This window comes from Spea bombifrons, chromosome 12, assembly GCF_027358695.1.
Source record: "Spea bombifrons isolate aSpeBom1 chromosome 12, aSpeBom1.2.pri, whole genome shotgun sequence".
In the NCBI taxonomy this organism is placed as follows: domain Eukaryota; kingdom Metazoa; phylum Chordata; class Amphibia; order Anura; family Pelobatidae; genus Spea; species Spea bombifrons.
The window spans coordinates 2,817,923-2,828,620 of NC_071098.1; the positions used below are offsets into that span (position 1 = coordinate 2,817,923).

The 10,698-nt window shown below is 42.5% G+C and overlaps 1 protein-coding gene across 1 annotated transcript; it reads left to right on the plus strand.

Moving 5' to 3' along the window:
* Positions 1-255: 255 nt before the first annotated feature.
* SCN3B (sodium voltage-gated channel beta subunit 3) lies at positions 256-7,603 on the plus strand. Its single transcript, XM_053452112.1, has 6 exons — positions 256-518; positions 3,500-3,663; positions 4,611-4,839; positions 6,453-6,588; positions 6,982-7,063; positions 7,350-7,603. Exons 1-5 carry the CDS (start codon positions 464-466, stop codon positions 7,043-7,045), a joined length of 648 nt encoding a protein of 215 aa, XP_053308087.1. The 5' UTR covers positions 256-463; the 3' UTR covers positions 7,046-7,063; positions 7,350-7,603.
* Positions 7,604-10,698: the final 3,095 nt, after the last annotated feature.

Here is a 10,698-nt window from a genome sequence, read left to right on the forward strand (position 1 = left end):
AGTGGACACGTTTCTTATTTCTTTCCCCGTCTCATCCATCTGGAATTACCCGTTGTGTTCGCGGAGCGGATGCTGGCTGTTCTCGCAGGATCTTCTTGGCTCTCCGTGTCTGGCCGGAATGGTGGAGGAATGAGCTCTGCATTTGCTTGGACAATGTGAGGAGGATCTACAGGCTGCCAGATCTCCGGGGATCTGCATTGTTAAGACGCCCAGACACAAAGCAGACCGAGCCCCCTTCCTAAAGCCCATCTGGGAGGATCTCCAGCAGCCAAAGCCACCGGGGCTCTCCAAGGTGCTGAAGGACCTCACAAGCTCTAAAAGGGTCCACATTTAGAAATAAAACATGGAAGATGTGAAGATATAAGTGTATCTGCCCCTTTTACCTCCAATCCCACCCTTAAGACCTGGTCAGCCTGAAGAGACCCCCACCCAGGAAGCCTTGCTGAAGCCATCAGAGGTGAAGATGGCAACATGGAAGAACTCTCTCTGTACCGAATCTCTCATTGCTCTGCTAATGGGTACGTGTATATAAATATATAATATAAATATATAATATATATGGCTTCTGGGAAAAGGATTTTCTTATTTGTTTTCTGGGGTTTTCATAAAAAATGGCAACATTTCATAAAATTACCAAAGCATCTTAAAGTTAGATGAAAGCAGAGCTTAAAATAATAAATATATATATATATCTATATATATACTGTATACATTACAAACTTTGGAAGAATAACAATAATTCAGGCAATGATTTCTGTTTTTTTAAAGAGATTAACTTCTGACTTTGCACCAAATGGCTTTAGACATTGGGGTGGGCACGAAATACTGTATATTGTGAATTTGGGGTGTCTTCAGTTATTTCTAGACTTGTGGGAGCCCCTTGACATGGAACGTAAATAAGTAACGTTAGATTCCAAGTGGTATTTCTCTGGATTCCGATAAATCCCAGGCAGCGCTCGGCTGTTACAGATCCTTTACATGCTCCAAATTCTATATTATTGGAAGCAGACAGGGCTGGGTATACGTCCCGCTAAGGAGGGGCCGAGGGGTTAATGAGAAGATGTAGGATGCTCTGTAGCTGGAAGCTTTCTAGTCGCTGAGAATTGCAACTCACGTTCTGGTAACCCTGAGCTTGATGGGAGTTGTAGATGACATTGTAGGAAGCTGGTCACCTCCGCACATGAGCGGAAATGTTATATGGAATTATTATTTATATGCAGAGCCTTGTAGTTAATGAGTTAAAAGGATTAAAGGGCCAAACAGGTGTTGGATGAGGTCTTATCTGCGAAGCTGGACCGCGTTCCAGAAAAAGAAGGACAAACAGTGGTTTCCAATCCGTGATCCAACCCAAAAGTCTAGTTCTAGGAGGTCATCTCCTCCGTATAACCCAAAGAACGGAATCAGCGCTGAAGCCAGCAATCCGAGTCGAGTAAATTGGAGAAGATCCTCGGCGTTGATTCCGTTCTTGATGGGAAGAAACCTAAAGAATTATCAGATTTGCTGCACCATGTTATTTATCGTGTCCTGGGGGACAGTCCCCAACACCCCATCAGGGTCATCTATGGATTGGCGGTGTGACCGGTGCCGTCACTCTGCTAAATTAATCAACGTGTTCCAGACTTCTAGGAACACAGAACCTGCCGGCAGATCGGCCCCATCCGGCCCCCGTATAGTCGCCCGTTTCTCCTGCTGTAGACTCGAACCTTAATCAGTCGTGGGTCTCGTCTTAGATTCAGGAGCCGTATGTCTATCCCATGCATGTGTAATACCCTCACTGTATTACACTCTACCACTTCTACTGGGAGGCTGTTCCACTTGTCTTCATCCCACCCCAAAAAAAACATGAATTTATTGGAATTTATTGACTGTCACCAGGTTATCTAAAACACCGGCGCTTGTCGAGTGATTCGGCCAACATTTGCAGTAATAATATAATAATAGAGGCCACTCCACACTTGGCTTGTGATTCCACAGCTCGACGGCTCCTCTGTTTATCTCTCTGGTTATATATAGTCACGAAAACACATTTTATCAGGAGCGCAGTTAACCATTTAACTGCCAGGCGCATACACTGCGCAGGTCTTTGATACTCAAGGGTTTAAATGTCAGCCAGTTATTATATGTCGTGGACTTTACCAAAACCTCTATTTGAAGTTGTTGGCTTTAAAATTACCCTCGTTTCAGATTCTATTTTTTCTTTTTGCACCTTTCTTGAGAGGGTGGTAGATAAGCGGAACAGCCTCCCAGCAGAAGGTCTCCGGCATCTGCCGGCATTGCATTACCTATTACTTTTATTAAAGGCGGAAAGGCTGGGAGAGGCGGTTATTGAACCGGTTAGCCGAGAGGTGCCTGATAAAAACACTAAAACACTATTAATATAACTTAATACATTTGACGTTGAATTACTCAGTTTAATCATTTTTTTCCGCCCCCTTTCTGCTGAGTTACATCTGACTACCATTCTCCACCCCGATTGGCTGCCTGTAGACCTTTTTATAACTGGTCTTCCAGACAGGAAGTAGGAGGAGCTTCAGATGAGTGCCCAAAAACATATAACAAATATCTTCCAGTATCGGATGTGAATGCGGCAGATTGGAAGCTTTCTCTTTTTTTGTACTTTTTAGGCATTTTTATAATTTTAGAATTAATGTCAAGTTTTTGGGAGGTAAATTGTTGGTCGTCAGACCAGCCTTAGATATTTCTGACCTCTTCTCTAAATTCCCCCGAATGTCGTGCTTACAATTAGGCCTTAAAAGAAAACATCTTCCCAACAGTCACCTAATTTCCCCTTCTCGGCAGACATTTTTCTTCCCCCCCCCCTCCAGTCGCTATCGCTGATATTTGAAAATGCCTTGACTCCCGGTCTCGCCGTCGGATGTCATCTAACGCCGTCTTATTAGCTGTTGCTTGGAAACAGATGCCGTCTCCCACACATCTAGAACAGGATCTGGAAGATTCCCTTCTCCGCCAACACATTTCACCGAACAGAGAGAGACCACTGAGATCTGGGACACGTCTCTCCTTCTCAGCCCCGAACAACGACGATTCAGAATGATTTTACCCCGATATATATGCAGAAATAGTGAAATAAACCTAAATAGTGTTATTAGTATAATATTATGGAATTATTTTACCCCGATATATGCAGAAATAGAGGAATAAACCTAAATGGTGTTATTATTGTAATATTATAGAATTTTTTTACCCCGATATATGCAGAAATAGGGGAATAAACATAAATAGTGTTATTACTATAATATTATAGAATATCTACATTCTATAATATTACACCCATTGAACTAATATGTACCTTCTCTGTCTCCTCCTTATTGTACCTGTTATTCCTCCCCATCTCCCCATTTATCCCATGTTACGTATCGCTTGCGATGTTTCTTTTGATTATTTTGGGATGTTTATTGTGTCTTTTTGTGTTGCCCCCGAATATACCCCATGCGGCGTTAAACCCCCTTCTCTCTCCATTCTTTGTGATGCCGTGCAGTGGGCTTGTGCACCCCGGTGTGCGTTGAAGTTCCTTCAGGGACGAAGGCCGTGCAGGGAAAGAACATGACCTTGGGGTGTATCTCCTGCATGAAGAGAGAAGAAGTTGAGGCCATCACTACCGTGAAGTGGTTCTATCAACCGGTCGGCGGGGAAGAATCCCTTGTACGTATTTCATGACTTTATTTCATTATTTAACTTATTTTAGGGAAATTAAGTTATTTCCGAGTCTGTTAAATAAAGTAGACATCCAGAAAAAAAAGATGCCCAAAGTGTTGCCCCTTAAAGGATTAGCAATGTTTTCCAAAACACTCTTTCTCCTGGCTCTGGGATAGTGGGCTGAGGGGACATGAAAGCCAACCCTTCGGTCAACAGGAGCCGCTGGTCGTCGGATGCCTTTTACGCCTCTCTTTTGAGTGTGATAACACAATAAAACTGATAGGTTTGTGATTAAATATTAATACTTATTTAATGAAGAAAGGCAGGGAGGAGCCCATTATACTCCAAACCCAATTACCTATTGTTTTGAGAAGCTCTATTTGTTGGAAATAGTAGGGAAGCTAAAAGGATGTCCTCGTCTTCCAATTACTCTACAAAGCTTGGATTTGACCAACTATATCTATACAATCGCAATGCGTGTTTTGGGCCAGGAAGGCTGTTAGCCAACGTCTATCTGAAATTAGCTTTTAATAACCCTCTTTAATACCCCGAGCGTCATCCGGGGGGCAGTCATGAGTAGTGACGCAGGCAGGGATGCCCCGACTTACTCCGTGCACACTTTGCTTCTAGAGATGTCCTCCTAGCTATGTGTGGGACATCTCCATTCAGTATTCTTAGTATTTTGGTGCCTTGGTCATCTTATAAGAGTTCCTAAAATATATAATTTACCTCGGATTAGGGGCAAATGTTGGGTAACCCCCAACCCTAGAGAGCGAAGAAGGTTCTGAGTTCTGTATCTTCTGGGCTTGACAAAGCTTCAAGCCAGTGTCTGGGAGATGCAGTAAGGGGTTCACCTACATCTCAGAAGTTAATTTTGGTATATATGACATTAAATACGTTATTTAATATTGGTTAAAATACATTATTGGCCTATTCTCCCTTGCCCACCCCAGATATACGAGTTTTCCGGGGGACAGGGTATGGAAAGTAAAAGCTCCATGCAAGGCCGAATCTCGTGGAACGGAAGCCGAGATCTGCAGGATGTTTCCATCACCATAATCAACGTGACGGTGAACGATTCGGGGCGTTTCACCTGCAACGTGACCCGCATCCTACGCTTCGAGACTCATAACCACGTAGTCCAAAGCAACATAAGCATTGATCTCAAGGTGACGGTGGAAGGTGAGGACCACGTCCTATAGGAATTTAGGGGTTTTTTTTTTCGTTTCGTGTGTTTTGATCAATCTGGGAAGACATTTTTGTGCGCATGTGCTGTAAAGATCAATATACGATGGTTATACGTTGTTTTTAGGTTGTTGACCATTCAGTTGGTTTCACGTATTAAATATTTATGAATCAGGCAATACTCGTCGTATTAAATCTGTTACCGGCTGGCGGTTGCCAAAGCCTAGCGGGGAAACAGGCGAGATGCCCAGGCCTTACTGGGGCTGAGCTGACACCAAGACGAATCCATCCCACCAAAACCTCAAGGGTTCACTTGCCTGGCCGGGACGGTGTCTGTCCAAACCAATAGAGCAACAGAAGGCGCCATCTTGAACTTAACTATGGATTGCCCCTTTAACCCTTCACTTCTTCTCACATTCTTGGTTCCTCATTTTTTTACCCCTCCCCTCATTTCTGCTTCCAGGCGCTCCTCTCTCAGATACCTGGTTCAATCCCTTCTTTTTAGTGGACCAACTCCTCACCTATTTTCTCAAACCACCCAAACCTCTCGGTTAACCTCCTCGCCTATAATCAACAGTAACGGTCAGTGGACCCCACAGGGATTAAAACAGACAATCCCATCCCAGTCGCTCGTGCCGGAGTGCATGGAACAGCGGCTTCCGACACAGCGTCATCCGCTTCAGCTTTACTGACATCTCCCCCGAGTTGCTTTTTAAGTAAAATAATGACATCATTCAGCGTCTGGCCCGGTACCAAGATGCCTTTCTTAATTTCTGCCATATTGATCTTTATCCCAAAATGGACAAGAAGCCGCTAAATAAAAGATGACGTTGGGACGAGAGCGCAGCTGTAAATTATAGATGAGATGATTCTGCCGTAGAGAGACTTCTGTGCCGATCCGGCCAATGCAAGCTCTGCATACAGACAGTATACCCAGGGGTACAGGCCCAGATACATCGAAAATGAGGCTGATAAGAGGAAACAACTTTTTTTTTTTCGGGTCACACCAGGGGGAGCTAGAGAACCCTTCGCTTTGCCGTTATTACACGGCTGTAGATTCTGTACACATGCGCGTCCTTTCCTAACCTCTTCATTGCGACTCACTATACATGTTTCTGTAATATTTCTTATAAAATGGTTGGGAAATAAGAATAAGCAAAGACTGGGGGATCTCGATATGTACAACTTGGAGGAGAGAGGGGGATGGGAGACATTTAATTAGATAAGGGGATTTAACAAAGTACAGGAGGGGAGTTTATTTAAAAGGACGAGAAAAATTACAACAAGAGACCGGAATCTAACGCTAGAGGGTCAGAGACTGAGATGGAACGGAAGGAAGCTTTACTTTACTGAGAGGGTGGTAGATAAGTGGAACCGCCTCCCAGCTTAAATGGTAGAGGCTAATACAGTGTGGCAACGACTGATTAAGGTTTGAGTATTTACAGCAGGAGAAACGGGCGACTAGACGGGGGCCGGATGGGGCCGATCTGCCGGCAGGTTCTGTGCCCAATTCATGAATGCAGCCATTTTCTGTAGAATACGGTTGGTCAATCATAGTGGCTGTGATACTTGGAGTTCCGTTTCTATTGCTAAGTTTGTTTTTTTTACAGACAGTGAAGATTTCACATCGGTGCTTTCAGAAATTATGATGTATATCCTCCTGGCCTTCCTCACCGTGTGGCTGCTGGTAGAAATCGGCTATTGCTACAGAAAGATCTCCAAAGCAGAAGTCACGCAGGAAAGTATGTAAGTCTGTCTTCATGAGAGTCGCCACGGCAACCTCGAGCCACACGTCCCCGTCACGTGGTCATTGTGGAGGGATCACCATCTAGAGGTCACCTGCCAACTCATTCCCAGGACATCAACATAAAACCATGATCATGGGAGACGGCAAGCTCAGCAAATATTAATATATTATAACAAAAGGCTGATAATGTTTATATCGGGTAAAACAGCCCCAAAAACCCAAACCACTGCCGTCAGATACATGTCAACAATATATAATATTCAAATCTTTTGTCAAATGAGGGGCTTGTATTCTGGAAACGGTTTTGCTTCTTTATAAGAACAAAATGAAAAAGCTATAAAAAAAAAATAGCTAATTACGGAACAATTGCTTCTTCTATTTTACTTTTTTAGAACCGATTATCTAGCGATTCCGTCAGAAAACAAGGAGAATTGCTCAGTTCCTGTGGAGGAATAAGATGTCACCTTACCGAAGGTAAGATAGACGCTAAAAATAGCCCACTTTCAGGTTAAAAGTCCCCACTTTGACCCTCTTAACAAATGTCCGCCGTTCCATGCGCAATTAAAGAAAAATTGGTCTGAAAAGCAGGATTCCAACATTTAAGACAATAATTAAGGGTAGACACGATGTTCACGCCCCAGGGACGTGCAATTTAACCATCGCTGCTCTGAGGTTTAAGAGGTTAAGAATTTGATGGTTTTGACAGTTGTTGCTTTTTAACAAACCCCAAATCACCTTCTGCTTGGTGTTTACTCCTTAGGTGGTCAGAAGCCAAGAAGAAGCCGATCAACCTCTCGAGAACACACGAACAGGAGTTAGCCATGCACTTTAGTGTCCAATTCATTTAAGACTCCATTTCCTTTAGCACTTCCTCTTATAAACGCTTTGTACACCTTTCGCTACAAGTCTACGGTCAAGCTCTGTAGCACCTGAGCTTCCATGACTGGTACGTAACAAGCTTTGAAGGACTGAGGACCTCAGGTGATGGCCACATAGTGTTCTCCTCAAGATGGACAACATGGCTGGCTAGTTCCATGAAACACCGAGGTCAATAATCCTTTCTCCGCATCATTATCCACTACTAACCGCCGCTGAACCACTCATGTATCACAGATGGAACTCCATATTGTAACATTGTTTTTCGAATGATCAAAGATCACTTTGTGTTCCTTTCACCTTGTCTGATAATTACCAGGTAACATCGTATCAGAGCTGGAATTCATTCCTGGTCGCGCAGGAACGTGCCTTGGATTGGCCAGACTGGTATGCCCAAAATGTACGGGATATCCCATTAGAGATATTAAAAGAGGGGCTTAACGGTGGCCCCGCTCACTCCGGTAGCAAATCAAATTAGTTTTTACATTTTTTATAATACTTTCCAAAACCTGGCGGCACTTGGAATGCAAACCCAGCCTGGTCTTCATTCAGAGTAAGACCGCCGTTTACGACATGGAAGATACATTTGAAATGATTTAGGATACGTCACCCCCTCTACCCGCCAGGTCTTTGCCGATAGGGCTGCGTAATTACTAAACTACTCTATGTCAGCCGGCGACCAGACGTGGGATATACACGGCAGGTCGCTGGTGGCGTAAAAAAGTCACGGACGCAAATTCGAAGCGTTCACGTTCCTGCTTGAAATTCTTTTTACCTCGCTGCTTTGACAAAATATTTTACGCCGCTGCAGCGTAAAACGGAGAGATTGGATATTCGTTTTGATGGGCCGGGTGTGCGGGAAGACGATGTGTTTTTAGAGAGGGGGGGGCAAACAAAATATTTGTGGGGTGCTGTCTCAACACATATGGTGGGCCTACCCCATTCTACACCACAGACGAGAAGCCATAATATCTTCAATTATTTACTTGATAAAAACATAACGATGATGTAGCATTAAGATCGAAATGAACGGCAAATAGAATAACAGCCGATAACCATACTGTATTAATTAATAAATAAGTAAAACAACAAGCGAGACTCATTTTAGGATTAAATTATTGTTCCTTCCCAGTTTTAGTTCCAATGCTAAATAAAGTAAGTTTCTGTCTTGTATCTTGACTTCTGACGCCCCATTTAGGGTGAATAAAATAATGAACTTTTAATTAATATGTTCGATTTTATGTTTAAAATGTGATTCAGGCCATCGGGCCGAGAAGTTTAAGGCTAACTTATACACAAAACAGCAGAATTTTATAATTTCTTTGTGTCCTCCATGTTTCCTCTCAGGCAGACTCAGAGCAGGAAGTTGATGTAAAGTTCTACAGGAAGTGAAGCATTTTTCAAAATGGTGTCTTTCATTTCTCTCTCACAGACAGCCATGTGCTCTAAAATCATTGAATTTTGTAATTGTATGGAAAGCGTCCCTTGAGAAATCCTTTATTAGCCGTAGACTCTATGCTTTCACAAGTGGGGTATTAAGAAATTGTTTTAGCAGCCACTCGAACCAGGGGGGTGTTTATGTATAAAGCCAGCCTCTGACTTCATCGTGCGTTATGAAAAAGTAACGTAGTAATTTAGGGTGAAATTCAGTCCATTTTAGCTCATCAAGTTCAATCCTTCTACTGATCCTTCCCCCTTTTGATCCAAAAGAAGGCAAAAAAACCACAATTAAGCTATTTTTTGGATTTTGCCACTTAAGGGGGAAAAAAAAAAAACCTTCTTGATGCCAAAAAACGATCACCGGGAATACACATAATGAAACTCTTTGTGGGTGAGATTTTTGTATATGCACGGTATTGTCTTCCGTGGACTACGTTTATTCCGATTATCACCTAAATCAAACCAAACTTTTTTTTTTTTCAAAGTAAATAAATGATGTGCTTTGTAAAACCTTGATCTACAGGGGTGTGCTTCCGTGTGCAATAACATGTATGTTGCTCCTTGTACACGTGTGTTCCGTTTCAAAACATTGCAAATTCTTCAATGAGGACTTGGGGTGGTGGATAAGTGGAACAGCCTCCCCGCAGAAGTGGTAGAGGGTAATACAGCGAGGGTATTAAACATGCACGGGATAGGCATACGGCTCCTGAATCTAAGACGAGACTAGGTTCCAGGTTATAATGCCCTGGGCACAGCGCAAACATTGCATAGAATTATAGGTCAGTTAGAGGATCAAACATACGCGACGTTCCCAAAACACGGATTGTAGAGGTCTTTGGGTGCTCAGTCTGGGCTCCGTTACCCTTCCCAACAAGCATTTGGATTTTAATAACTTAAATAACGGAAGCTGCTAAACACCCTTATTTTAAATGATTTTCTTTTAATCAAAAAATGCCAACATTTTGTAAAATGCAAAGAAACAGCATTATCATCATCATCATCATCTAACATCCCTTTCAACGAACCTTTTCTCTGCCTCCAAAATACTGTCAGCCCGCGGAGCGTTTTCCCTCGAAATTCTAGAATTTCTCAGATTCTTGGTGCAGTCGAGAACCGAGTTTCTAGACTTTTGGTTCTCGCGTACCTGAAAGGTTTCGGGATCTCCTTGCAAGAGCGAGGACCCCCCACTCAATCTGCCACAAAGACAAAAGCTGCTCGCTGCAAAGGGATCCTGCAAACATGAGACTGTTGGGAGGTATTATAGATTTTTTTTTTTTGAGATTCGAAGATTAGATTAGAGCTAAAACTATTATTTTTGAAAATGCTGCAAAGTGGGTCAGAATGAAGTTTTTTTTTTTATGTCTTTTTTTTAACACAACTTTGGGCCGGTTTCGGGAGACAGTATTTTGGGGTTCTGTAAAACAGAAAACATTTCATCAAAAACAACTAAAGAATGTAAATGTGCATTTCCAAGAAAAAAAAAATAAACAGTTAATGCCACATTATCGCTACCAGAAAATGAAATTTACAGACCGTACGATAGCACCATATATTTATCCCGATATATATATACATATAGAGATATATATATATATAAAAGATTTTATTTGTGCAACAGAGAAGTACTATATAGCACCAAATGAGTCTGAAATTTCGGCTACACCTTGAACCAAGCTCAGCGCACCCGAGAAGCTACAATCAGATGGCAGAAATAGAATTATAGGAAAAATGTTTATTTTTTTTTTCTTCCGTGACATAAATATGTTAAATATTGCAATAAACCCCAGCTTTTG